General features: G+C 47.4%; 1 protein-coding gene across 2 annotated transcripts in view; it reads right to left on the bottom strand.

The window, feature by feature from the left end:
* AKAP14 (A-kinase anchoring protein 14) overlaps window positions 1-27,681 on the bottom strand; it is a 140,884-nt gene that overhangs the window by 44,984 nt on the left and 68,219 nt on the right. For both annotated transcript variants that reach the window (XM_078685972.1, XM_078685971.1), the window contains 3 exons: window positions 16,147-16,307; window positions 15,964-16,055; window positions 3,931-4,110 (listed from right to left, as the gene is read on the bottom strand). In XM_078685972.1, coding sequence (XP_078542098.1) covers window positions 3,931-4,110; window positions 15,964-16,055; window positions 16,147-16,297 — 423 coding nt within the window. In that variant the 5' untranslated portion in view covers window positions 16,298-16,307. The remainder of the gene's footprint in view (window positions 1-3,930; window positions 4,111-15,963; window positions 16,056-16,146; window positions 16,308-27,681) is intronic.

The raw sequence follows: 27,681 nt of genomic DNA, 5'->3' as shown, positions 1-27,681 counted from the left end.
GTGCTGGGCTAACCTGCCGCCGGAGCCGGGGATCGAACCGTGATCCCCAGATTCCAGTGTCAGTCGCCCTGGCCGCGACGCCACACCTAATATATATATATATTATATATATGTCACATTTCTTTACCCAATGCACTACACAAGCACTTTCACTTTGCACTTAAAAAACAGCCTAGCCTTCAAAAGTGTTTGAATATACCAAGAAATGTGTGTTGTGTCATTTTTAAGTTCCTTTTGAAAAGAGATTTGTACCTTACGTATACAGCAACTAAAGCAAATGTTCATACAAGTATGTGCTCTTTGGTCCAACAGAACCAACTGTTCTTATTTGCTAAACAATAGACCAGAGCAGCCTCCTCCTTACAGAGCAGGCCGAGACAAACTAGTGGCTCGCTCCAGACCTCAGATGTAGAGCTTAGGTTGAGTCAAAGAGGAGCAGAGCTGATCCATGGACGTAAGGACTTTTATGGATGAGAAACTGTGACTAAAGCAAAGACAGAGTGACATTGCAAGAGTATTGGGAGTAATCAGCACCTGAGCCGACTATTACTACGTATGACCCAAGGGAAGAAACCACCAATTCCATAAAGGGGGACCGGATTCATACTGCAGAGAGGCGCCAGCATACTCTAGTGCCAGGACACTAAACGGCATCATATAAATGTTTGTGTGTTGTATGTAGTTCTAGTTAGCATTAAAGCACTTTTCTCACTGAAAGTCAAGCACTGGGTTGGGCAATTAATACACTGATGTGCGCTTGTTGAGTGCTGAGCCTGAGCACCCGCACACTACCTCCTTGAGAAACCAGTGACTGCTCACCATCGCAGCCACTTTGAGTGAAGTATTGAAGGACTTGTACTAGACCTAGTCTGCAGAGCCATATCCAGAGTCAAAAGACCTCAACTGTCACGGTTGAGGCCTAGTAGCCTCTTTTGCCAGGTGTCCTCCTGAATGGGTATAATAATGCTGGATATACATCATTTTTGTACTCCAAGACAATGTAAGGACTCGCATTCTCTCTTCCCTTTTCAACTGGCTCCTTTCTCTCAATCATCAGAGTTCTGTTTCATGTTTCTCCTTGACTGCTTTGACAGTCTCTTCTTGTTAACTTCCAGAAATGGCAAACAGTATTATACTGTCTCCCATTCCTCTCTGGCACCTATATTACTATTCGTTCCTGCCTTAGCCCCATCCTCTTTTTTAACTCCCTTCTCTATTCCTGATCTCTTTGCTTTCCTTCAACAAGTTAATCATGATGCATGCCAAAGCAATGCTCTTTTTAATTCCTTCCATCTGCTTTGCCTGTAGTTTTTAACATTTCTCTCTCCCCTAGTCCAAGAGAGAAATCTTCTCTTGATTCTTTGCATCTAACTCACTGAACTCTTTAACTAGCTATCTAACGACCCAGTCTTCTATCTCCACTACAGTTCTCTATGTCTCTCAGCCCAATTCAGTATGGTTTTCATTATGCTCTCTCCAGTGAAACTATGTTTCTCTGTGGGCTCACTTAAGTGTTCCAATACTTTCATATATGAGGACAAATCCGTATATTGATTTACTCACACGTGGAATTTCTCTGTGAGCAACTCTTTTGAAAATTATGGATTATTTCATTTCTTCCTTTGGTCTCTCATGTCATTTCTATGCTGAGGGTTCTCAAATGCATTCCTCTTGCCTCTTGCATAAGTACTGAGTTAATGGCACAATCTCCCATTTCTCAGTCCCTTCCCTCATGAGTCACCTCTACCTCCAGCGTCTATTTCTTTTCATTCAGCTTCTCATTCAGCTTCCCGTCCTCTTTCCACCTCTACTTGCAATAATACAACACAAAGCATTTGTAAAGCGAGCAGCTACCTCCGAGGCGGTGTCCCGGGGCTAAATTTAGGCTTAATCCTCGACCCACTACTATCTGCATATTTCCGCCATTTTATGTGTCTGCTGCTTCAAGCCACAAGACAAATGTGTCAATTCCTGACTTTCATTGCTAATAAGACTATCATCTCTACACTTGTGCACTCTTGCCTAGACTACTGCTCATCCCTCGACATGGAACATCCAAGAGCACTAAGAAGCGAACGTTATTAAGGACAATGGGAAAACCATACACAGCCAGGAAATTAAATGAAATATTTGCAAACGTGTCCAGAACGACATGCAGATTCCATTGAGTGTGCGCTGATCTCACTAGAAGGACAAATACATCTAGAAAAAAAATTACATGAGCCAACTCATCAGGAAAACTTTTGTAAGCCCTAGAAGGTGCTGAACAGCTACTCGCATTAGGTAGCAATGTTAAGCTATTATGAGTCGCTTGCAGAGGAACCAGGATAGCTTGGAAAATGAGAACGCTTATCATCTAGTACAGAGACTGATAAATGTTTCTGAGCCACAGACATCAGTATGACCGGGCAAATTATTCGGTCACTGGAACCAATGTTATCTTAAAAATGCTTAATGGAGGGCGTCGGACCCCCGCTTTTACGGTGTGGTTCCGAGAGAGGAGATTTCTTTCACACTATTTGGTCCTGCCCAAACATACAGGTCTTCTGGGGAGAGGTGCTCCGGGAACTGGGACAGGTGCTGGAGATAACTCTCCAGTCTGGCCCTAAATTGGTCCTCCTGGGCATGACAAATGAGGTAGATGTGAATCGCCCACAATTGATCTTTCTAGTACTGGCCTTGGTGGTGGCTAAGAGAGACGTGGCTAGGAAGTGGGGAGCCCCAGAGCGCCCGCAGATGGAAGAGTGGCGTAGGGGCATGGACCTGTATATGGCCGCTGAGAGAGTTACATATCAAGCAAGAGGGTGCCCCAAAAAGTTCGGAAGAGTCTGGGGGAAATGGCGCCGATACCATGGGTTGGATGGAGGTCTTTAAAATGCTTGAGGCGACTGAGACCCGGAGGGTGGGAGGGGCTTGGGTCGATGGCTATTGCCCTATCCTCCTAGGTTACGGAAGGGATACATTGCTTGTTTTGACAGTGTCGGATATCTGGGTTCGGGATTTTAGGATGCTGGGGGGATGTGGGGGGTTCCAGGATGGGATGTGCTGAGTAATGCTGACATGCTTGTTCTTTTGTTATGCACTGGAAAATCTAATAAAAATATTTTTTTTTTAAATGCTTAATAAAGCGCACGCTCACCAGCAGTTTCTTGGCCCTAATTGCACTGGCTGTAATTGCAATCTAGGCTTGATCTTTCACCAACTTGATCCACTATCTTGGAGCACGAGGACGTAATATGCACAGGCGTCCTCCTTGCTTATACATGTAAGGCAGGACTGCAGAACAATTCCACTAACCTTGTGGCCATCCCAAGTCACTCACGGCCCGTCAGTGAATCTAGATACGACATGAAGACTCCCCCCGGCTCAAGATCTACCACAAGAAGATTGCACCTCACAGATTTGTGACAAAAGGCTCTCCAAACCAGCCCATTTAGTCACAAAGAAAGGCCCCTTTAACCATTTCACAAGGCTCGCTTGATCACAGAAGTAGCCATATTTGAACAATAGGTTATGCCCTGGTCAAGCTAAGATTAAAGTCTGAATCAAATTTACATGCAGGAAGACAAAGACACACGCACACATACACATCCCATATCAACTATTTATATTTCCCCCCTTCTGTTAAATTTTTCAATTTATGGACTAAACGCTTCCCAATTTTACCACCGTCCTAGTAAAGAAAGTATAAGTAGAATCCATGATACGCTCTAATGAAGTAAATTATGCCCATCCAGTTGGAATTACTAGTATTGTGGAGACGTCAGAGGCACAAAGGAATATTATTTTTGCAGAAATTATGCAAATACACACCTTGGATTTAATCATTTACTATACTTCCCATTTACAGCTCTCTTGCATTCATCTAATCCCATCAATGAAGACTGTGCTATACCCTGCAGAAAATAAAAAGTATTCTGAACTACTCACACATGGTTTTATTTTGGAGATCTCGATGATGAAATAGACACATGCTATTGCTCGGGGAATGGGTTTTCGACAGGTTGGCAAACTCCACCTCGTTTTGTAATGGTACCTCTTGCAGAACTCCAGCTCGTCCTCTCGCAGAAAGTCGGTGCAGTGAAGCCAACTTTCATGGACCTCCCAGGTCTGCTCAACACAAAGAGAGAGTAATAACAATGACCCAAGACACGGTCCTACCTTTATTTCTTCATTGAAGACTCTCACATTTTCAAAATGTATGGTACATTGTGGGGACATCAGAAACAATACTGTGTGATACTGACTCTGTCTACTGTGGTCCAACTGTTATAGTAAATGGGTGTAACCCGAAAAGTCATTGGGACCTGGGTAGCTAGAGGTACAGAAAAGGGGGGTCCCAGGATAGTTGCAATTCATATAGTAGAAAATTAGAAAAAATATAGAAACAATAAACTAAAGTAGGAAGTACATTTGTTGTTTAATCACAAAGTACAGCGTGTGAAATCAGCGCACATAGCATGAATGGATGGATCAACATGTCATAGTGCCCAGGGTGGAAGGGGGAGGCAAGGTGAGGGTAAACGTGGTGAGCAATAGTGCGCAAATAAAATATAAACAGTGTAAGTCACAAATACGCCTTTGTAAAATATTTACAGACTGGCTAAGATTCACGCCAGGCACATGAAAAGCACATAAATGACACTGTATTAAGGCACACACATGCTTCCTAATGAGGAGAGCCAGTTTATTTATAGCTAGGGCAGGAAGCTGGTGAGGGATCCAGTTGTCGACATTTCAACCCCATACATAAGTAGGAACAAGTTGGCCCTTACAGGAGGGTCTTCATCAGGACACGTGGGGTGGGGTGAGGGTTGTTGGAGGGCAGTAGATCTAAAGTAAAAATGGATATAATAATAATTAGGAAAAAAGGGGCCCCAGCCAGGGTCAACCACAGTGGAGGAAGTAAAAGGTGGAGGTAGATGGAAGGACTCAGTACCGTAAATTGTATTAATGAGTCTCCCGGTGGTTCTAGTCAAGGGTTTCTGAATGTGGATCGTTCTGGAAAGACAGTAAATGTGCGCGCTTCAATAAATAAACATGGAAAAACGTCATGTGGGGTATAATTAAAAGCAGTAGGCTCGGTATTCACAGAGGGAGTAGTACGGTCAAAGTGTAAGCGTCGCTTCACCGGTAAATGGTGCCAAACAGCTAACCGCGGATAAGTAGCAGAAGTCAAAAGAACCGTTTACCATTAATGAGGAACCAGCCGGGTAGCCAAGGAAACAAAAATGCTTGAATTGTCAAGAAGTCTATGCGGGGGCAGTGGAAGGGGAAAATGACATACCTTCGGTTCAGCCGAGCGTAGCGTCCCGATGAATGAGGACGCCGCACCCGGGGAGCTCGCTTTACATGGAAGCTCAGACGGGCAGGGGGTGCACGTGCACGCCGGTATCACGCCAAAGGCGTGCAACGTCAATGAGGAAAGACTTCCGTTGAATCAGATACGGGGAGTGTGAGAAGTTGGCCTGATATGCAGTGCTCACTATTCTAGTGATCACTATGTATCAGTCCAGACAACCCTTATTGATGATTGGTTGTAAGTCAACCTTATAGACCAGCTATCCTAGTAGCATGGATACGAGCAGTCTAAGGCTAAGACTCTAGAGGGCGTGTTAAGCCAGCTGTTTTACCATCACATTACCCCTTGAACACCAAGTGAAAGGACACCACACAAGTTGTTATGAAAAATAAAGTATATTTATTTATAACAAGACTACCCTGGCTCTTTATGAGACAGGGAGCTAAGCACACAACAAAAACTCTTAAAAGAAACACTGAAAGTCGCACAATTTACACAGATGCCCGAGGGGCACGAAAAACCATATACTATGGAAGTGGAATGCGAAATTACTAGCAGGTAAGTAATACTTTTTTAGACTTTAGAATCGCTAGGCCTACAATACTAAACACTTAGGTTAGGAGCAGGAGGCCTGTGGACGTCGTGTGTAGAGTGGGAACTCTCACGCGTAAGGCGGGAAAAAGTCTATGGATGCTAGCAATTGCAAAGTTACTGTTCTCGGGCGAACCCGACTAGGTGGGTCAAAAACGGGAGTGGATCCGAACACTTAGGGTGTTGGACTATGCTGGAGCACCGGAGTACTCAGTTTACCTAGCCCAGGGGCTGCGGCTGCATAGGGTTGAAGTTGCGTCGGAAACCCACGTTGAAGAACCAGGAGCCTGAAGAAAGAAGTTGCTGGCAGGCGGCCAGTGAAGAAAGTTCGTGGAGATCCAAGCCTGGATCAGGGAAGAAGAAACCTGTAAGCAGAGGGGACCAAGTTCTGAATCACTAGCCAGTGATTTAGGTGGGCACCAGGATGGCACCGGACGAAGTCACCTCAGCCAGGTGAGTGGGCACTGCTGGGCTCTGCAGTCTCTCGGACCAGGAGGCGTTGTCGGCGACCAGGATGGAGGTGCGAGCTGTCCCACGAAGGTACTTGCTGTCGACGTCGCTGGACCCAGGATTGGGGCAACAAGTCTTGGCAAATGCAAGGCCCACGCGGTGGACCTAAAATGGCGTCTTGAGTGGACCAGGAGGGTCCAAGGTGCTTCTCTGAAGAAGGGAAGCAAGGGCCAGTCTGGAGCAACCAGACCAGCAGTCTTTGTCGTCGTGGAGTGTCGTAAAAGGGCCACTAGCCAACGGGCAAGTGACCGGGACAACGCGGTGAGCAGCAAAAAGCAGAAGGGCCCCACGCAGATCTCGTGGCTGCAGGGGGGCTGAACTTCGGTGCTGGAGCTGCTCAGGGTCGGGCTTCTCTCACCCCAAAGCACTCAGTCGAGGGTCACTCGGTGGTCGTGCTGGACAAGCGTTGTGCAGTTCTGAAGATGGCCGGTCCCTCGAGGTCTCGTCACACCCACGAATCTCAGCGTAACTGATGATGTAGGTAGAGGTCAGAGGTGCCAGGGAAGCCGGTTCTCGTCGTGCTGGAGCAGTCTTGATCCGAAGGAGAGACTGGCAACAAACCGCGATGCTTGGTTGGTGCCTGCTGCTGCAGGGTGACTACTCCTTAGTCACAAGGGAGAAAATCTTGAGAAGAGTCTTGAGTTCTTCTTGTAGAAGGTCGGTTCAGGATTCAAAGATTGATCTGATCTGGAAGGGGGCCTGCTCCTACCTTTATCCTGCAAAAGGGGGCTGGCACACGACTAAGTCCTGCCCTATGGGTGGGACCAGGAGGGGGGTGGTTACACCCCTCTCCTTTGGCGGGCTTTCCCCAGCTCAGGGTCTGGTGTGCCCCTGGAACTGGTTCAAGCCGGCCTATGCACAGTGAGCACCGGGGTGCCACTTGCAGTCACCTTCCTCTAAAGCCCTGCCTACCTAGAATACACAAAACCCTGTCTGGGACGGTGCTGGCACCGCCCCTGGCAGGAAACCCTTTGTCCTTGCCTCCTGCTCTGGGAGGACTCCCAGCAGCAGGAGGGCAGACTTGTGTCTCGGTGGCAGCATCCATTTTGTGGAGCTAAGGCTCTGTCGGACCTTAACCGGGGTTATAGGTTACATACATGTCGTATCCCTCTAGAAGGGTGGAATGCTAACCCCGTCGCCAGAATTGGCGAGGGGTTAGTATTCCAATTCGTATGACACCTTACTCGACATGTTTTGATAAAGCGATACCAGAGTTGGCATATAACCGCGAGGATTATAATGCACTTAAGAGTATATGGTATGCGATATCATGGAAACGGCTAAGGGATGGATCCGGAAAGCCGCAGACAGGCTCAGCTCGTGCCAGAGCACTATCTCACACGAGTTCAAGCACTCTGCCTTCAGGATTGTCAAGGCCTGCCATAGGAGTGACTGATAGGAGATCTGTGTGCCCATTTTAGGGTTAGATATAGGTATACTATATCTAAAGCAAAGGGTGATTACACCACCTTGCCTCAGCTGTCGTGCAGCCAGTTGTGTCAGATTTGGATGGCCAGCCAGGGGTGGCATAATACATGCTGCAGCCCCTGGTAGGCCCTGGGTACACCTATGCCCTGGGTACCTCAGGTACACTGTACAGGGTCTGATAAGGTGACTCAGTATCCAATTAGATATGTACCTAAGGTACATGGAATCCATTTTACAGAGAGAGCAGTAGGCCTGGGGTCCTGAATAGCAGGGCCCCAGGTCAACTAAGTCAGAAAACCAGCAAAACACCAGGCAAAAAGTTGGGGGCAACCATAGTCAGGGATCTACCTTCCTACATAACCCCCCCCAAACGAAAGGAGATAAGGCTATCCTTGACCAGGTAAGCCTATATTGCCTAAGTGGCCATATAAGGAAGTACCAGCACTGGCATGGTTACCCCCTATCTCATGGTCCACTAAGCAATCCCTCAACCTAAGGGTATCTGAGGGTCTCCACCATAGGGAATCTCTACCTGTGGTGTGTTTTGGCAAAGTAAAAGACTGGTGCTGGGATGGAGTACTGAAGTGAGACTCCACTAATGTTGGGCTCAACTTCCTCCAATCACCATCTACCATGTGTGCCTTTCTTTCCAGGACTGAGTTGCTATGAGCTCTCAGGGTCAACCTCTGGCTACCTAAAGCTGGAGGCTGGGTCCCTCTGTTTGGCTTACTGGAGGGACAGGTCAGGTCTGGGGCCCTCAGGTCCCAAGTTTGGCTGTGCCCAACAGTGTCCATCTGTGGGAGGTCCCTAACTAATTTTAAGGGGGATCCCTCAGGAGTTTGTTTTATTTTCACTTGGCTAGGACTACTAGCTTCAGTGCCCTTAATCTGCTGATTGGGGAATTCTTTTGGACAGGGGACCCTTTGGGGTCCAACACTGGCCTCCCTGACCTCTACAGCCCTGGGCTGACTGAGGCAGGGTAGAGAGGGGCAGGTTACCTGCTCCAGACTGGGTCCCACCTTGGAAGGGTCCACTGACATCAGGGGTTCTGCCAGGCTAGGCCTGACTACCTCTGTGGCAGTTTCTTCACAAGGGGTCAGATCAGTTCCCTGAGGAGGCTGATCCTTTCCTAAAGTCTGGTGGGAGGGAGATTTCTCTTCCTCCTCAATGCTCTCTGTCTGAGTGGAGTGATCCATAGTTTCAGGCTTCACAACACTATTATCTGTCTGAGTTTGAGCCGTGGCCATCACAACTCCACCAACCTTTTCAGGAGGGGACTCAGTTTGGGTATGGGCTGTGACCATCACAGCCCTGCTAACCTTTTCTGGGAAGGAAGCTGTCTGAGATTGGGCTGTGACTGGCACAGCCCTCCTGACCTGTTCAGGGAGGATATCTGGGACTGGGGCTGTGGCTATCACTGCCCCACTAACCTTACCATGGATGTTTACCATTTTGGAATGGGTTTCTTGCTCTACCTCAGCCCAGGCTGAGAGCTCTAAATCATTCCCCAGTAGGCAATCTACAGGCAAGTTTGGTGACACTGCCACTCTCTTGTGGCCAGTGACACCTCCCCAGCTGAGATTAACCACTGCCATGGGATGATCTCTCTGTACTCCATCAATATTGGTCACCTGGTATGTGGCACCAGGTAAAAGTTGCCTTGAGGGGACTAGACTCTCAGTCACCATGGTGATGCTAGCCCCTGTATCTCTATAGGCCTCAACTTTTATACCATTGATGAGGGGTTCCTGTCTGTACTTGCCCAAAGTGCTGGGACAAGTTGTGAAGTTGGCAAACCCCATGCCAGTCTCACAGACAAGAGTATCTAGGTTTGGGGACCTGGTTAGGCCAGAGTCCCCAGGAACTCCCAAAGTAAATGCACCCAAATTCTTGGGGGCACTCCCACCACCTGGGGGATTACTACTAGTAGTAACAGGAGGTTTGGGAATGTTACTTGGGGGTATGTTCTCCTTATTGTTGTTCTTTGGGCAACTGCTGTCAGTTTTCAAATGACCCACCTGTTTACAGGGATAACAATAAGGTTTCTTCTGGTTATTAGAAGGATTCTGGGACCCACCCCCCTCAGAGGATTTTTGGGGCCCTGATGTGGTTTGATCTGTAGATTTATTCCCACCCTTCTCTTGAGGCTTGGTTGATTCCTTTTTCTGGTCACCACCTTGGTTCTTGGGCCTAATCCTGGTTCTGACCCATTTGTCTGCCCTCTTACCCAATTCTTGTGGAGAGGTCAGATCAGAGTCTACCAGGTGCTGGTGTAGTAACTGGTTCTGACAATTATTTAAGACTTGCTCTCTCATAATTAGATTATACAATCCTTTGAAATCAGTAACCTTACTACCCAGTAGCCAGCCTTCCAAAGCCTTAGTGGCACAATCAACGAAGTCAGACCAGTCCTGAGACTGAGTTTTCTGGGTGTCTCTGAACAGTAACCTGTACTGCTCAGTGGTTAAGCCAAACCCATCAACCAGTGCATTTTTCAGGACCTGGTAATTGTTAGCATCCTCAACTCTAGTAGTGAGGAGCTTATCTCTACCTTTGCCATCAAAGGAGAGCCACAGTATAGCTGCCCACTGACTCTGGGGAATGCACTGCACAGTGCAGGCCCTCTCCAAAGCAGCCATCCATTTCTGGATGTCATCCCCTTGTTTAAAGGGGGGCACTATCTTTGTCAGGTGTTTAGTATCTAAACCCTTCTCTTTTTCTCTTGGGAGATTGCTGCCACCAGTGGGAACTATCCCACTCATCTGCTGCTCTCCAGCAAAGGCAAGCTTCTCTTCGGCCAGGGCAAGTTCTTCCCTTTCAATCCTCAGTTTAGCTTGTCTCATCCTTGCTTCATGCTCTCTTCTCTGAGGGGAAGTCAATCTCCTCTGGGGAGAGTTCCTTCTCCCCTGAGAAGAGGCATTAGAGTGCAGAGATCTAATGGAGTCCCTAGAAAGAGATCTATCTCTCCTAACTCCAAGGTTAGGCCCACTTCGGGTCGGTACTGGGGGTCCCCCAGATCCTAGCCCAAGTAAGTCTAAGTTGGCCCTAGTTAGCCTTCTGACTACCTCAAGAACTTTGTCTACCTCATCCCCAGAGAGTTCCTCTTGATCCTCCTCCTCAACTGCATTTGCAGTGTTAGGGAGGTCTGGATCCCCAGAGGTACCCTCTAAGGCTGGCATATTCCCATCTAGCTGAGAAATCTTTCTTGCATCATAAGTCTCTAAGAGACCTATCAGAAAGGGAATGGTGGGGTTAGACCCCTGTTTCAGTTTCCTGGAGGTACACACTTGTCTCATCTCCTGGAAACTGAGAGCTGCATATCTTGAAGTGACCTGTGGAGGGTCAATGCTCACCAGGGGAGTCTCAGTGGACTCTCCATGGTTAGACATGCTTTTCTAGTGAGGTGTAAGTGGTGCACTTACCTACACTATATGTTTACCTACTGATCCCTTGCTAGAGTTGTAGTTTAGGTTGTGCTAAGCCCTAGGAGCTACAACAGCTGGTTCAGTAGAACTCAGAGTATTCTAAGCTAAGTTATATGTACCTTAGTACCTATGTGATCTTTCACAAGATATTCTTAGGATATGTGTGGTAAAACAACAGCAAGCTCAAATCCCAACCGCTGCTCACCAATGTGAGAAGTTGGCCTGATATGCAGTGCTCACTATTCTAGTGATCACTATGTATCAGTCCAGACAACCCTTATTGATGATTGGTTGTAAGTCAACCTTATAGACCAGCTATCCTAGTAGCATGGATACGAGCAGTCTAAGGCTAAGACTCTAGAGGGCGTGTTAAGCCAGCTGTTTTACCATCACATTACCCCTTGAACACCAAGTGAAAGGACACCACACAAGTTGTTATGAAAAATAAAGTATATTTATTTATAACAAGACTACCTTGGCTCTTTATGAGACAGGGAGCTAAGCACACAACAAAAACACTTAAAGAAACACTGAAAGTCGCACAATTTACACAGATGCCCGAGGGGCACGAAAAACCATATACTATGGAAGTGGAATGCGAAATTACTAGCAGGTAAGTAATACTTTTCTAGACTTTAGAATCGCTAGGCCTACAATACTAAACACTTAGGTTAGGAGCAGGAGGCCTGTGGACGTCGTGTGCAGAGTGGGAACTCTCACGCGTAAGGCGGGAAAAAGTCTATGGATGCTAGCAATTGCAAAGTTACTGTTCTCGGGCGAACCCGACTAGGTGGGTCAAAAACGGGAGTGGATCCGAACACTTAGGGTGTTGGACTATGCTGGAGCACCGGAGTACTCAGTTTACCTAGCCCAGGGGCTGCGGCTGCATAGGGTTGAAGTTGCGTCGGAAACCCACGTTTAAGAACCAGGAGCCTGAAGAAAGAAGTTGCTGGCAGGCGGCCAGTGAAGAAAGTTCGTGGAGATCCAAGCCTGGATCAGGGAAGAAGAAACCTGTAAGCAGAGGGGACCAAGTTCTGAATCACTAGCCAGTGATTTAGGTGGGCACCAGGATGGCACCGGACGAAGTCACCTCAGCCAGGTGAGTGGGCACTGCTGGGCTCTGCAGTCTCTCGGACCAGGAGGCGTTGTCGGCGACCAGGATGGAGGTGCGAGCTGTCCCACGAAGGTACTTGCTGTCGACGTCGCTGGACCCAGGATTGGGGCAACAAGTCTTGGCAAATGCAAGGCCCACGCGGTGGACCTAAAATGGCGTCTTGAGTGGACCAGGAGGGTCCAAGGTGCTTCTCTGAAGAAGGGAAGCAAGGGCCAGTCTGGAGCAACCAGACCAGCAGTCTTTGTCATCGTGGAGCGTCGTAAATGGGCCACTAGCCAACGGGCAAGTGACCGGGACAACGCGGTGAGCAGCAAAATGCAGAAGGGCCCCACGCAGATCTCGTGGCTGCAGGGGGGCTGAACTTCGGTGCTGGAGCTGCTCAGGGTCGGGGCTTCTCTCACCCCAAAGCACTCAGTCGAGGGTCACTCGGTGGTCGTGCTGGACAAGCGTCGTGCAGTTCTGAAGATGGCCGGTCCCTCGAGGTCTCGTCACACCCACGAATCTCAGCGTAACTGATGATGTAGGTAGAGGTCAGAGGTGCCAGGGAAGCCGGTTCTCGTCGTGCTGGAGCAGTCTTGATCCGAAGGAGAGACTGGCAACAAACCGCGATGCTTGGTTGGTGCCTGCTGCTGCAGGGTGACTACTCCTTAGTCACAAGGGAGAAAATCTTGAGAAGAGTCTTGAGTTCTTCTTGTAGAAGGTCGGTTCAGGATTCAAAGATTGATCTGATCTGGAAGGGGGCCTGCTCCTACCTTTATCCTGCAAAAGGGGGCTGGCACGCGACTAAGTCCTGCCCTATGGGTGGGACCAGGAGAGGGGGTGGTTACACCCCTCTCCTTTGGCGGGCTTTCCCCAGCTCAGGGTCTGGTGTGCCCCTGGAACTGGTTCAAGCCGGCCTATGCACAGTGAGCACCGGGGTGCCACTTGCAGTCACCTTCCTCTAAAGCCCTGCCTACCTAGAATACACAAAACCCTGTCTGGGACGGTGCTGGCACCGCCCCTGGCAGGAAACCCTTTGTCCTTGCCTCCTGCTCTGGGAGGACTCCCAGCAGCAGGAGGGCAGACTTGTGTCTCGGTGGCAGCATCCATTTTGTGGAGCTAAGGCTCTGTCGGACTTTAACCGGGGTTATAGGTTACATACATGTCGTGTCCCTCTAGAAGGGTGGAATGCTAACCCCGTCGCCAGAATTGGCGAGGGGTTAGTATTCCAATTCGTATGACACCTTACTCGACATGTTTTGATAAAGCGATACCAGAGTTGGCATATAACCGCGAGGATTATAATGCACTTAAGAGTATATGGTATGCGATATCATGGAAACGGCTAAGGGATGGATCCCGAAAGCCGCAGACAGGCTCAGCTCGTGCCAGAGCACTATCTCACACGAGTCCAAGCACTCTGCCTTCAGGATTGTCAAGGCCTGCCATAGGAGTGACTGATAGGAGATCTGTGTGCCCATTTTAGGGTTAGATATAGGTATACTATATCTAAAGCAAAGGGTGATTACACCACCTTGCCCCAGCTGTCGTGCAGCCAGTTGTGTCAGATTTGGATGGCCAGCCAGGGGTGGCATAATACATGCTGCAGCCCCTGGTAGTCCCTGGGTACACCTATGCCCTGGGTACCTCAGGTACACTGTACAGGGACTGATAAGGTGACTCAGTATCCAATTAGATATGTACCTAAGGTACATGGAATCCATTTTACAGAGAGAGCAGTAGGCCTGGGGTCCTGAATAGCAGGGCTCCAGGTCAACTAAGTCAGAAAACCAGCAAAGCACCAGGCAAAAAGTTGGGGGCAACCATAGTCAGGGATCTACCTTCCTACAGGGAGGAATTCTAAAGAGTGTTCTAAAATACAACGGTCGGCAAAGCGAATATTCTAAATGTAAAAATGTGTCTGAAAGTGTGAGTGTCTGTACTGTACAAAATGCTGATGTGGGCTGAAAACGACGGGCCCAATAGCAGGTACCTGCTTCTCAGGGTGGTCAAAAATGCCGTATGGTCCGCATCAGCCTGGCAAGAATTTCACTACATATGGGTGATGCCAAATGGGGAAACATGTTGGTTTGTTGGTAACAATACAATCGTTTGGGGGAAAGGAGGCATGTACCTGCCTCGCAGGGTAGTGCACATGCCGACGGAGTAATGTATAGATGAATTGTAAACATCCTGCAATTACTACATATATCCCACAAACAGCAATCCAAGTGCCATAACGCAACTTATCTGAGACATGTAGCAGATAGTGTCATTTATGCGCTTTTCATGTGCCTGGCGCGAATCTTAGCCAGTCTGTAAATATGTTACAAAGGAGTATTTGTGACTTACACTGTTTATATTTTATTTGTGCACTATTCCTCACCACGTTTACCCTCACCATGCCTCTCCCCTTCCCTCCCACCTTGGGCACTATGACATGTTGATCTATGCATTCATGCTATGTGCGCTGATTTCACATGCGGTACTTTGTGATTAAACAACAAATGTACTTCCTACTTTAGTTTATTGTTTCTATATTTTTTCTAATTTTCTACTATACGAATTGCAACTATCCTGTGACCCCCCCTTTTCTGTACCTACTGTGGTCCAACAGCACCATGAGATGGTCTGGTGACATATTACACAAGGCCAAAGACCAATTGCATAGTAAATTTCACCAGAATCCCAAGATGGTGTGGTTGATGGATAACACAAGTTATCCGTTATGTATGTTTACGTTACATGGTTCTTCTAGTTCAGTTAGCATGGGAAACGTGTTTTCTTTGAAACAGGGAAATTGATAACCGTAAATGATCTAGTGATATTGTTTGGCTGACTTTAAATTTATGTAATTGGTGGTGGTTTAGTACAAATGTGTTTTGTTAAAAACATATTCTATTTTTAGAGGTGAAAGGTTTTTGAAGCTGCTGTATTCAACCTCAGCTAACAGTGAGCTCTGATTGCAACCGGAAAGTTTAAGTGTCGGTTACTTTTGAAACAGTCAATGAAAACATGATATATAGAGCGTGGCTAATCACCTGAAAGGGTATCTAGGCGCTGAAGAGGAGGTTGATTAAACAAAGATGTGATTAAAGGCTAATCTAACGTCAAAGAAATCCCACTGAGACTAGTCATCTCACTGGATGGAAACCATATTGCAGTATAATGCTGTCATATCTGAACAATACGGCAAATAGTTTGTGGATATGACATCAGCCCTGCAAAATATAGGTCTTGAAAACACTTAGGGGCTTATTTACAAGCCCCTTGTGCCACTGGTGCATCACTTTTTCCCCATATAAAAAGAGACTTGTGAATAAGCCCCTTGTGGTGCAATATACAAAGTGAGATTTGTAATATATAAATCATAAATATTTTGCTGATTTATTAAATGTGCTCTTATGGACCTTGTTTTAATCCATTTGTTGCCCTTAGGACGAGACTACAAATTTAATTGAATTTATAATTCAGAAAATACCTCCCTCGTTGTGTGGTCTGTTAGTTAGATTCTTTTATAACTACAAGAACTACAATGATGTCTGCACATCCTGGTTGGTTAGCAACGTAAACTTTATTGGAGACGACGGTAAATAGCTGGTCTCTTAGCTTACACTGATGTAGTCTTCAATTTGCTTAATTCCTTTATTAACTGTGAATTCTTCACAAGAGGTCCACTTAATGTTCCTGATCACATAGCTCTGTTCTGAAAAGAATACACAAATACATCTTTACAGCAGCAATTAGGACAAATATATTGAGTCTGCAACCATTCAACAAGACAACTATCACAATACCTTTTTCTCGACAAAGTGGCGGTTCTTCCAATGCCATTTTCTGCCGCAATTCCAAATTGTGTAGGTATTCTAGTGCATTTCGTATGGCAGTTTCGACTATCATGCCTGCCGTTTCATTGATTGCCATCATCATCGCATCATCTTCCTGCATTTTGTTTTAGCTGTCAAGAACAATGTATGAATATTTTAATAAAGGATGAACTTTAATTCAATTTATCAATTCTGTATACTTTACAGTTGATAGAGCTAGAACATTTATATAAAAATGTATTAACAAAAATGATAATTTGCCTGGGTATTAAAATGAACATCCACTTTAAAATGGCATGTAGTCGAAATGTGCAAATTGCACAAGGCACCCACACTCACTGGTAGACTGGTAGACTTTTGTTAGATTTTCCTTTAACGAACAGAGGCTTTAGAAATTGCTGAACTATGCACAAATATATTTGATAGATTGACCTTAATATGACTTGCTTAGATTTGGTGATAGCTGCAGAATGTTCCAAGCATTCCTTTCTTAAACTTCATATTCTAGATGTACCAAGCTTGAACTTGGTATCTACCTAGTGTTTACATAATACTGAATAAAGAATCATACATTTTAACAAAGATGCTTACTTATAAGAAATACGAAAGCCATTACTTAACTAGAATTCTGCAAGTAGATGTTTCTGTGTCTAGTGTAGATCTTTGTTACTCAGTGAAATACTGAATAAATGATAGAACTGATATTGCAATCAACTTCCCTGGGAACCAAGGTTAGATGTTTCCAGCTATACAAATGTTTAGTGATATCTGTTACATAGTAACAGATATATGTAGACTGTGGACTCTGTATGTTTTACGTGGGAAAGGAAGAATGAAGCAGCTCACCATCGAAAGATATCTTCTCGTTGGACTGGAGTGACCTGATGCGCCACATTGTTGCCTGCATATTTTCGTGCTTTTCATTTTAGTGCATGGCTCTAGTTAGATTCAGAGAGAGATACTCACTTTCCCCTTCAAACAGAGCGTTTCCTTTATTAGATCTGTGTTTTGCTGCAAGCTACTGCTGACAGCTACTACTGTTGCCTGCCAATTTGGAGGTGAAGCTTACTTTATGTTTCTATCCTGACAAGTGTAGTTACTGCTTCATCTGTTTTCCCTATTTCCCTGTTGAGGTTTATTCCTGTACAGTTTTCTACTGCAACTGATACTGATGCTTTTTGGCGATTGAGACATGGCTGAGTTTCATAAACTGGTCTGTATGAGGAATTCTACTACTTAAATTGATGTCTAAATTGATGCTCCTTTGATCTCACTCTTTTCCTGAACTCTTTATGAGTTCAATTAGCATTTGATTCCAGTAGCGGCCCACATGGCTTGTGGGTTGGTGCGGAGGATTGTCGCGCGGGGAGAGGGGGGGGGGGGTCATTTAATAATTTTTTTAAAATAATCACTCCGGCACGAACAGGAAGCAGGCAGCTAGGCTCCCTCCCCATAGCCAATCACAACAACACTGCAATGGCAGTGTAGTGATTGTTGGGGATGCCGCCCAGCCAGGGGCTTACGGCAAGGCCATGTTCTCCATTCAGGCTTCATTGCAGCCTGAGTGCGCATGACTGGTTTGGGTGGCCCAGGAGGGCTGACAAAACAGTCATTCAGCCCTCAGGAGTGGGCACACCATTCCTCCCCGCCTTGGCTGCTCGCAGAGCAGCCCTGCCTGCAACCAAACATAAAATGGTAATAAAGGAAAGTTATTACCATTTTATGTTTCTGTTTCTCACCGTGGTGAAATCAGTGAGGCGAATCTCCTCCGCCAAAGTGAAGGAACCACCCCTGTTTGATTCCATCTAGTTAGAATATGGACTAGTTCCTTAATGGAACACGCTTGCCAAATTGTAATATTGATAATTCTAACCATATTTTTCTTTGATAATTTCTGTAAACAGATTTAACTGACTTACTAATTGAATAAAAAGACAAAAAAACGAATCGTTTAGAGAGAATAAAGGTTTTGAAACCATTTTAAAACTCTCATCATTGACAGAGCTGAAACTGTTAATTATGATGTTGATTGACCTGATTTGATGTAGATTCCATTAAAAAATGGTGGCAAAGATCTATCTCCTAGAGGAAGAAGATTTAGTGTGGAGTTGGAACCCACTCTTGTAAGCTTAAGGTTGAACTGCTACTGGAGAGTAATATTTGGACTCTCTCTGTGCTATCACTGTGTTTGACTGGACATTGAATGCCATGTTATTAGGTAAACATTGTACTCAGTATGCTCCATTTGGCCTCTTTTACTCTTGTTAACACTCTAAAAGTTGGAAAAATGCATTTTAGAAGTAAACCCACACACAAGGAGATTCTTTCTAGTAAAGATGCAAAAACTAAATTTTCCAGTGAATTTGTCAAAATTACTAAATTTGTGCTTTCTGCAATTGAGCAATTAAGACATTAAGAATGTCATCTATGGAACTGGCACAATAATAATTTTATCATTCATTCAATTGTGAAATTATAGATTTTTGTCCAATTATTCAACTGATTAAATTATCCTACAAAAACTTGAATTAACACTGAAAAGTTGATTTGTATTTTCTGAACAAAACAAGTCAAATATTATTTTAAAGATGTTTGCTGTAGATTACTGATTCCAAAGTCTGTTTGCATTATTTTTCTTGAGAAGCCTGTTTTTGTCCATTCATTCTCTTATACGATTCATTTAAAACATTTGGAAATGTCATTGAGTTTCAATGTTTTCAGAAAATCTCGTCAAATTCACAAAAGCGAATTCCCACAATTTTACAGATGTATAAAATAAAACAGATGACAGCAGAGGAGAAGGAGAATGTAAGGAGGAAGGGCAGATGAGTGCCAAATTAAAGATTTCCAAACTATGATTGATTCATACTTTTACTTGAGAATAATATGAATGATTGTCCACATTTGCCAGGTAAGTAAAGGAGTTACTGAGAAAAGGGGGTGGATGTGGGAACCTATTGATATGAGGTGAAATTATGTTACTTTGTTAAGAAGTTATTAGATGGAAATTTACAAAATATATTTTCTTTCGGAACATATTTCGAGAAGTTATTCTTTTTTATTCCATAGTCTTGATAGAGGCTTATAATTGGTCAATCAGTCAGTCAAAATACTTTATTGGGTTAGTTAAAACCATAAAAGTACAGACAATAGAATCAAGGATAGACATAAAATCATCCTACACAAATAATCATTCTTAAAATCTCATTGATAGATATACATGATAAAAAAACATATGAGCTATTTTTCTAAATGTTATACAGCCTGTCTTTCCTTCTTCCTAACAGCTGCAACTAAACATTTGCAGTACTAAAACTTTCCAAGAGGACTGGTTAACATCTGGAGATAAACTAACGCTGGTCTTACTTTTTTTTTTTTTAAACTTTATTTCTGGTTTTTACACAGACAAGTAGCAATGATGATACAATGCAGATTATGGCAACAACAGCGACATACTACAAACATAGCAAATCATGCAATATACAGTCACATATGGCGATGTAAGCAAGGAGCGAAATACAATCCTATATGGATCGCACAAGTTGTACATACGACTAATCAACACATTAATGCAAAATGAAGGAGGACCTCAACGTCTCCAGTGAGGAGGACTAAGCCACACAGTTGGGTGGTAGGAATGCCGCAGCACCATGTCACAAAGCACCCATTCACATCCAGCAAAGGGCATCTAACCCACCCCCTCCGGGACTATCCCAGCCGCCGTCTGTGAGCCCTGTGTCGGCTTGTGTCGGGCCACGTAGTCTCTGTATGGGCCCCATATGCCCACAGGTCGGGAAGTGCTGGGGAGTAAAGTGTAAAATTCTTCACATTGGATATTGCAAAACGCCAAGCTTCTAAGCCAGGCTTGTCGAGTGGGGACTCTGCTGCTGCCCCACAATAGCGCAATTTCTCACTTTGCCAGCTGAAATCCCAAGGCCGCTAGCCTACGAAACTTCCGAGGGAAGTTGGACACATAACCCAGCAAGGCTATTTCAGGAACAGGAAGAAGCTGCATGGACAAAATGTCCCCCAGTGGCGTGAACAAGCGTCCAATACTGATGTATTTTAGGACATGCCCAGGTGAGGTGAGCGAAATCAGCAAAGGGAGACATGCACTTACGACAATGGTGTGGCCTAGTGTGGTCTATTCTATGGGAGCGTGCGGGAGTGTGGTACATTCTATGGAGAAACTTAAAATGGAGTAGTTTGTGTCTGCTGTTCGTGGAGACCTCCCCGGTGGCTCTACAGCACTGTTCCCATTGGTCATCAGAAATAGTCTTACCCAAATCCCTTTCCCAGGCCGCCCGCACCCTAGCATCAGACACAGGCCGAATCGCACAACACTGTTTATATAATTTGGAAATCAAATGCGCACCCGCAGGGCTCTGTATCAACAACGTCAATGGAGGGGCGGGCTCCAGGGCAGCAGGGAAGGAAGGAAAAATGGAGCGAAGAGCGGAGCGAACCCGAGGCAGGACGAAAGTGTCCATAAAGGTGCGCTCACTAAAGCAGTCCTCCTCCGAGATCGAAAAAGCATGACCATCCGGGAACAGATCGCCAAGTGTGCGAACATGAAACTTCTCTAATGTACGTTGGACCAAGGTCTCCCCAGTTATCGGGAGAAGAGAAGGATTAGGCAGAGGTAATTCAGGGGAATATAACGATTCAAATTCCAGCAGCCTACGCAGCCTGTCCCAAGCTCAACATGTGGTTGAGACCGTTTGAACATCCCGCGGGTCCCGGGGAAATCCTGTAGGAAGGATATGAAGGAGCTGACGCGGAAGAACCAAGTCTGCCTCTGGCTTTAAATATGGGACGCGTGCATCCGGGTGGAACCAGGCATACGCGTAGCCGCAATGTGCAATTAGGTAGTACAAATAAAAATCCGGAACTCCGAACCCTCGTCTATCATATGGTACAGTAAGAGTCTTCCAACATACTCTTGGCGTCTTGTCCCCCCATACCAACCGTATAAGCAACGTACGCAGTTGCAGGAAAAAATTATTCGTGAGTGGGATAGGGATATTATTAAAAAGGTAAAGAAACCGGGGTAGGACGACCATCCTAATGATAGCAATCCTGCCTGCCATGGACAATGGAAGACGTAGCCATTTCACGATCTGAGACTCAAATGAACTAATCGCTCTACCATAGTTGAGTCTAATCATTGTAGCAGTGTCAAGGTGAACATGAACTCCAAGATACCTAATCGAGTCGCTACACCATTCCAAAGGGAATTTGCAAGGCCAGGCGGTGGTGCAGGAAGTGAGAGGGAAAATAACAGATTTGTGCCAATTAATACTAAGTCCAGAAAATCTACCGAACCTAATGATTTCCAGAAGCAAGGGCTCTAAGTTGATATGGGGCATCCTAACGTAAAGGACCGTGTCATGCGCATACAAAGAGATGAAAAGAGGGCCCGTTCGAAATTGAAGGCCATGGTGTAAGTGATTCTCTTGGAACTGGCGCACCAAAGGGACCATGATTAAAATAAAAAGGAGCGGAGACAGAGGGCACCCTTGTCTCCTACCGCGGGTTAAGGGGAAAGGGTCAGAGAGAGTGCCATTAAGTCGCAGCCTGGCCGTCGGGCTGGCATACAGCAGAGCCACCGTGGAAACAGAGCATTCAGGCATACCCATACGGCGCATGACAGAGAGGAAAAAGGGCCATTCAAGGGAGTCAAATGCTTTTTCAACATCCAGAAATATGGCAGCGGCGGGCATAGAGGGGTCAATCCGATGCAACACAGTGTATAAGGTCCTCAAGTTAAGAGAGGTGGATGTGTGAGGAACGAATCCCGACTGTGCGGCGATATGATAGATTCCATCAATAAAGACAGTCGAATCGCGATAACCTTGGCCAATATTTTATAGTCTAGGTTTAATAACGACAATGGCCGATAAGAGCCACACAGTTTAGGGTCTTTCCATGGTTTGGGCAGAAGTAGAATCACAGGGAAGGATACCGACCTCAAGCGCCTCCGCATAGACTTCCGCCAACCTTGGAACCAGAATATTCTTGTATGCCTTGTAGAAGTCGGCCGAAAACCCATCAAGACCCGGCGCCGAAGAGCCTCCCAAAGCGTCAATGGCCTCTACAATACTGTCCGGAGTAATGGGGACCGACAAAAAGTCTTGCATGTAACGTTCTAAATACACTAGGGCGACCTCCGATAAGTAGTCTCCCTGACTGCGTAAGTCCCCCGTGAGTGTGGAAGTATAGAGCTTTTTGTAATAGAAAAGGAAATGATTGCAAATGTCCGGGGTAGAATGTAGTGGAGTATCGTTAGGGCCTGTTATGTCAGTGACGTAAGCAGTGTCACGCGGTGGGCGCTGAGCGTTGGCCAGCAATCTACCCGGCCGCTCGCCCTCACCATATCTCCACGCAAACTGTTGCCTACTGAGGAACAATAGTTCTCTTTCCGCGGCCTACCAGAACTCCAGGAGCAGCTCCAAACGCCTTGCCTCCCCGGCTTCAGAAGGCGCCTCCAGCATGTCACGGTCTAAAGCGGCAATGTCGTTTTCAATACGATTCAAGGAGGAGCGGAGGTCGAGTAGGACTCCAGCATGTTTGGCAATACACACACCTCTAATATAAGCCTTAAAGCCCTCCCACAGGACTGCCCAAGTGTCCAATGACCCCGTATTAATGTCAAAATAGTCCTCAATTGCCAGTCTGAGCTCCTCATTAAAAACCGCATCTGACAATGCCCGGCCAGGAAATCTCCATTGCCTCTCATAACCCCCAGGTCTGGGAATATTCAATCGCAATAGTACTGGGGAATGGTCCGAGAGCATGCGGGGGAGAGTCAGGACACAAGCCAGCCAATCCGCCACCCCCGGAGACACCAACCAATAGTTGATCCTGGTCCATGTGTTGTGGTACCCTGAATAATGAGTAAAGTCCGGCGGTGCACATGCAGCTGCAGCTCAACATCGATCAAGGAAAAGTGTACACATATGTCCCTGCGAGCTTGACGGTAACGGGGTTTAGTGTCGGGGGAATCGGAGGTGCTGTCCCTAGCAGGATCCAGTAGGAGATTAAAATCGCCCCCTAAAATTAAAAGACCGGGATCAAACTAAAGGAGCCGCACCTGCAATGCCTGAAAAAAAGCCGGAGAGTCTACATTGGGGCCATAAATCCCAAACAAAGTAACCTTCTGTTCCATCAATGAACCAGTGACGATCAGGGTACGGCCCTCAGGGTCTTGGATTGTGTTATGAAGGGCAAACTGAACCCGCTTATGTATGAGGATGGCTACCCTTCTAGCATAGCGACTGTAATTGGAAAAAAACCTATGCGAACCCCAGCTTGCAGCCAACGGAGCCATATCCGATGTGGACAAATGTGTCTCCTGTAGGAATACATTATCGACCTTATGTCATACAATATAATTGAGGACCTGCCTACGCTTTCTAGTGTTATTCAGTCCTCTGACATTCCATGTCATAAGAGAAAGCCCGGAAGGACCGGGCAAGTTACCTAGTTGAACCATTGAGAAATCATCACTGCAAACGCCTCGCCACATATGTCTGATCTAAACCACATTGCAATCATTAAATTGAGAAGTCTGCAAATACCATTCAAACGGAACCAACGTCCCCCCCCACCCAGCACCCAGCCTCTCACCAACCCCAAAGAGGCGTACCCCTGGATAGACAACTAAGCACATGTGCAATAGAGACCTTAGCAGAACTACAGGAACAAATGAAGCACAATGCAAAGCTAGAACATTAGGAAAGAACATCACGGTATTCTCCATGGGACATGGCAACGCCACGCCAATCAGGCATCAGAACACTCAACAATAGTACAAGCAGAAGGGCATGCATAATAAGAAATTAAAGAAGCTTATCAGGACACATTGAAAACACATGAAAGAATCCACCAACCCGTCCCGGACTGGGAGAAGAGCTCCACACTTGTCTGCGAGTCCCCTCGTGGTGGGGAAGTGGATCCAGGTGCACCAGACGCCCCAGCATGATTCTTCTTATATTCTCTGCAGAACTCCTGTGCCTCGGTCGGAGTTTCGAACACTCGGGACCTGCTATCTATGTCCACCTTGAGCCTCGCCGGGTACAGCATGCCATAAGGTAGACCCAGGTTTCTCAAAGTTGCCTTGACCCCCTGGAATTTGCGCCTCGCCTCCTGCACTACAATTGTAAAGTCCAGGAAAAAGGCCAGCTTATTCCCCTGCCACTGGACGTCTCCCATGTCACGAGCCGCATGAAGAGCGGTGTCTCTATCACGGAAGTTCATAAGCCTGGCGATGATTGGTCTAGGAGGCAGGCCCGGTCGAGGACGGGGGCCCAGCAATCTATGGGCGCGCTCCACTACGAAGCCTTGCGTGAAAGCTTCCCTGCCAAATAATTCCGTCAGTAGTTGTTCCACAAACGTGTCCATCCGGCTGGTAGCTGTCGTCTCCGGAACGCCAATAATACGGATGTTATTTTGGTGACTGCGGGCCTCCAAATCTTCATTCTTAATAGCAACATCTTTGAGGATCTTCTCGACTCTCTCCAGCCGCTTCAAGGAGGATGCAGCACCGTCCTCTATGTTTGACACTCTGGATTCCACCACATCCAGCCACTGATCGTGAATTAGAATTTTGGTACCCATGTCCATCAGCCTCTTGTCCATGTCGTCAAACCGGCCATCTAACGCTTTGAAACCGGCCCTCATTTCAGTAAGCACGGCCAGGGCAAGGGAGGCCGGGCCATCAGCGTCCTGTAGGCCGGAGGACTCCGCGGTTTGATCCGCAGGAGCATCAGATGCCGCTCCCAGCGTTTTATCAAATTGCAGCTTGGTCTGCTTAGGGTCTTTCTTCACCATCGTGTTCGAGTCCAGAAGGGGGACCAGCAAGGACAAGCGCAAGACAAGCGTTACTGCGCAGACTCAGCCACCAAGAGGAGAGCGCCAAACAAGTGGAAAACACCCAGACAAGCCGCCTGGTAGTGCCGACCGCAACAGGCAGAGATCATGGAATGGCAGGAGCTAGCAGCAGTGCAGTGGCATTTAAAGGAGGTAAACAATCAGCGATCACAATGCGGGGCCAACCATGAATGGCCGCGAAGAGACCAGGTGAGACATGGAGAAACGGTCGTGCAAGTACAGCTGCCGCATTTCTTCAAAGTGGGAATCTGTGGAAGGCCCAAGTCACGATGCAGCAGCAGCGTCCAGTCCCCTCAAGGTATCACAGACTTGCAGACCAACAAACCAGGAGACCAGGCCTGAACACAGCGACAGGTACCCCGCAGGGAACGAGTGTTCGGAGCAGTCCGTGGACACAGCAGGTTAGGCAGAAACTCCCCAGCTAAAGGCACAGGCTCCAGAAAACCAGCAGGACCACGAGGGAAGCAGCAGCCACAGGAGAGGATCAGCTCTCAACAGCCAGGTTGGTGGGTATCCCTAGGCGGGCACCACGCGCACTATCAGGGACCCTCATGCAGCCAGAGCCCCTAAAGAGGTCCCAGACCAGATCGAGGCAGAGCCCACACCGCAGGGAAAATAGCCCCCAGCGTAGGCCTCAACACCCCACCAGTACTGGAGCCCCTGAGGGGGGCCGAGGGGTGGAAGCCAGAACGCCCCGCTCCACCCCATGTCACCCCATCCCCTCGCCGAGACCCCAGGGCCTACTCGCAAATCCAGCCCCGGGACACCGCCAAGACCAACACTACAGTCCCCGGTCTCGGGATGCCCACTAGGCCCAAGCAACCCGCGAGTGCACCGGAGACCGGGAGACCTGCACGGAAGGGCGGCGGGAGAGAGCGATCAGCAGGGAGCCCGCCAGCCGGGCGTAAGGAACCGCAGAGGTAGCGGGAGGAGGAGAACGGGCGCAAACTCACCGCCCAGCAGCACAACTCCGTAGCAGCAACGTGGGCCGGGGCGTCATCTCAGCTGACAGGCCTCGCTCCCGCCTGCGCCTCTTCAGGCACGGTGCCGCCACCCTCCAGGCATCAAAAGGAGCTTCGCTTGTCCCCGGGAGCGGTAGGATGGTGTCCGGCAATCATTATCCGCCCCTACATCGAGCTGGATGGAAGCTCTTAAGCCCAATCGGCGGAGCTTCAGGCGGATGCGGCCATCTTGGTCGCCTCCGTGGCCACACCCCAACGCTGGTCTTACTTAAAAAAGCCTTTGTCTTTTAATAATGGTAATATAAAACGTTGGCGGAGAGAGCAGTAGTGATCACAGAACATCTTAAAATGCAGTGTGTCCTGGGTAGAGAAATTATCACAGGGACAAGGGCCCAATTAATCAACCTATTGCCACCCTTAAGGTTCAGCAAGCAAATAATGTAAGAGGTTTAATTGGAACCTCGTTAGAAGGAAGTGATGGTCGGGAATTGTAATTACAGGTAGGTATGGCACTAGTAGTGGTGATGTTGTTAATAAGATATGGACCCGTACAGTAAGTTTAAGAAGCTCTCTTGCTTATCTTTCAGCATTCATTTTTTTTTTTTTTTTTTTGCAAATATTTTTTTATTGCAGCAAAAACAGAGAAGCGTACAGTATATTCAATCCTCTCCCCTTGGTACTCAGTTGAAGTGCCGCCCCCTCATCCCAGTATCACACAGCCATTCAGCTCACACCCCGGAGGTTGAGCGGCAATATCACGGGGGGAATAGAAACTGCGCTGGAGCATTCTGTATATGTCTATAGCCACCAAGCGGGTGGGGAATGGCAGGGCTGCTTTTTGGTCCTAACGTTCCCTCCTCCCTGTCCCAAGCACAGTTAAACCAAGAGCCACTTTTCACCCACCTTGAACAAACCCCCCCCCTCCCCCGCAACACCCTCATCCCCACCTACCCCTCCACCCTCGTCCAGGACTACCCCTATCCGCCCTCCCGCCCCCGCCCAGGCCCCCCACCCCCCCAGGCATGCCAGAGTATCACCTAATCAAGTTCTCAACCCTTCCAACAAGACCAGATCCGGAACATAGCAACAGGATTTATCAGCGACCATTCGTAAGTCCTCACATTGGAACGCAAAGGTAGGGCAGCAGCAAAGCGGGCCTAAGCCGTCCCCCCGTCAGGAGGGCGCCCCGCCGGAGCCGGACTATGCACCGGGGAGTCCTCCTCTTCCATGTCCAGGAGCGTGAGACCTAGGACCATCCCCTCCCACGCCCTGGCTCTCTCCAGTGCTATGTCGTTGTCTAACCTGAGCGCAGCCCGCAGGCGAAGCTCACCCTCACATCTAGCCCATTTATGCAGCTCAGCCTTCCAGCGCTCTACTACGGGGCCCCGGGACGCCTTCCATTGGGACGTGATGGGCCGCTTCGCCAGGAGGAGCCCCAAGTCCAGAAACTTGCTAGTGACTTTGTTTTTTGATGTGTGTGGGAACCAGTGTAATATGCAATGCGCCATGGTGAGTTGCAGGTTCCTCTCCGTCACCTCCCTCAGAACCTCCACCACTTCCTCCCAAAAGGGCCCCAGCTCAGGACAGGACCAGAACATGTGCTGGAAGTCGGCGGGATCCGCCGGGCAACGCGGACAGGACGCCGGGTGGG

The sequence above is a fragment of the Lissotriton helveticus genome, chromosome 4_1 (genome assembly GCF_964261635.1).
Source record: "Lissotriton helveticus chromosome 4_1, aLisHel1.1, whole genome shotgun sequence".
Classification (NCBI taxonomy): Eukaryota; Metazoa; Chordata; class Amphibia; order Caudata; family Salamandridae; genus Lissotriton; species Lissotriton helveticus.
The sequence above is the reverse complement of the archived record's forward strand: the minus strand, read 5'-3'. Positions and strand labels throughout refer to the sequence as shown.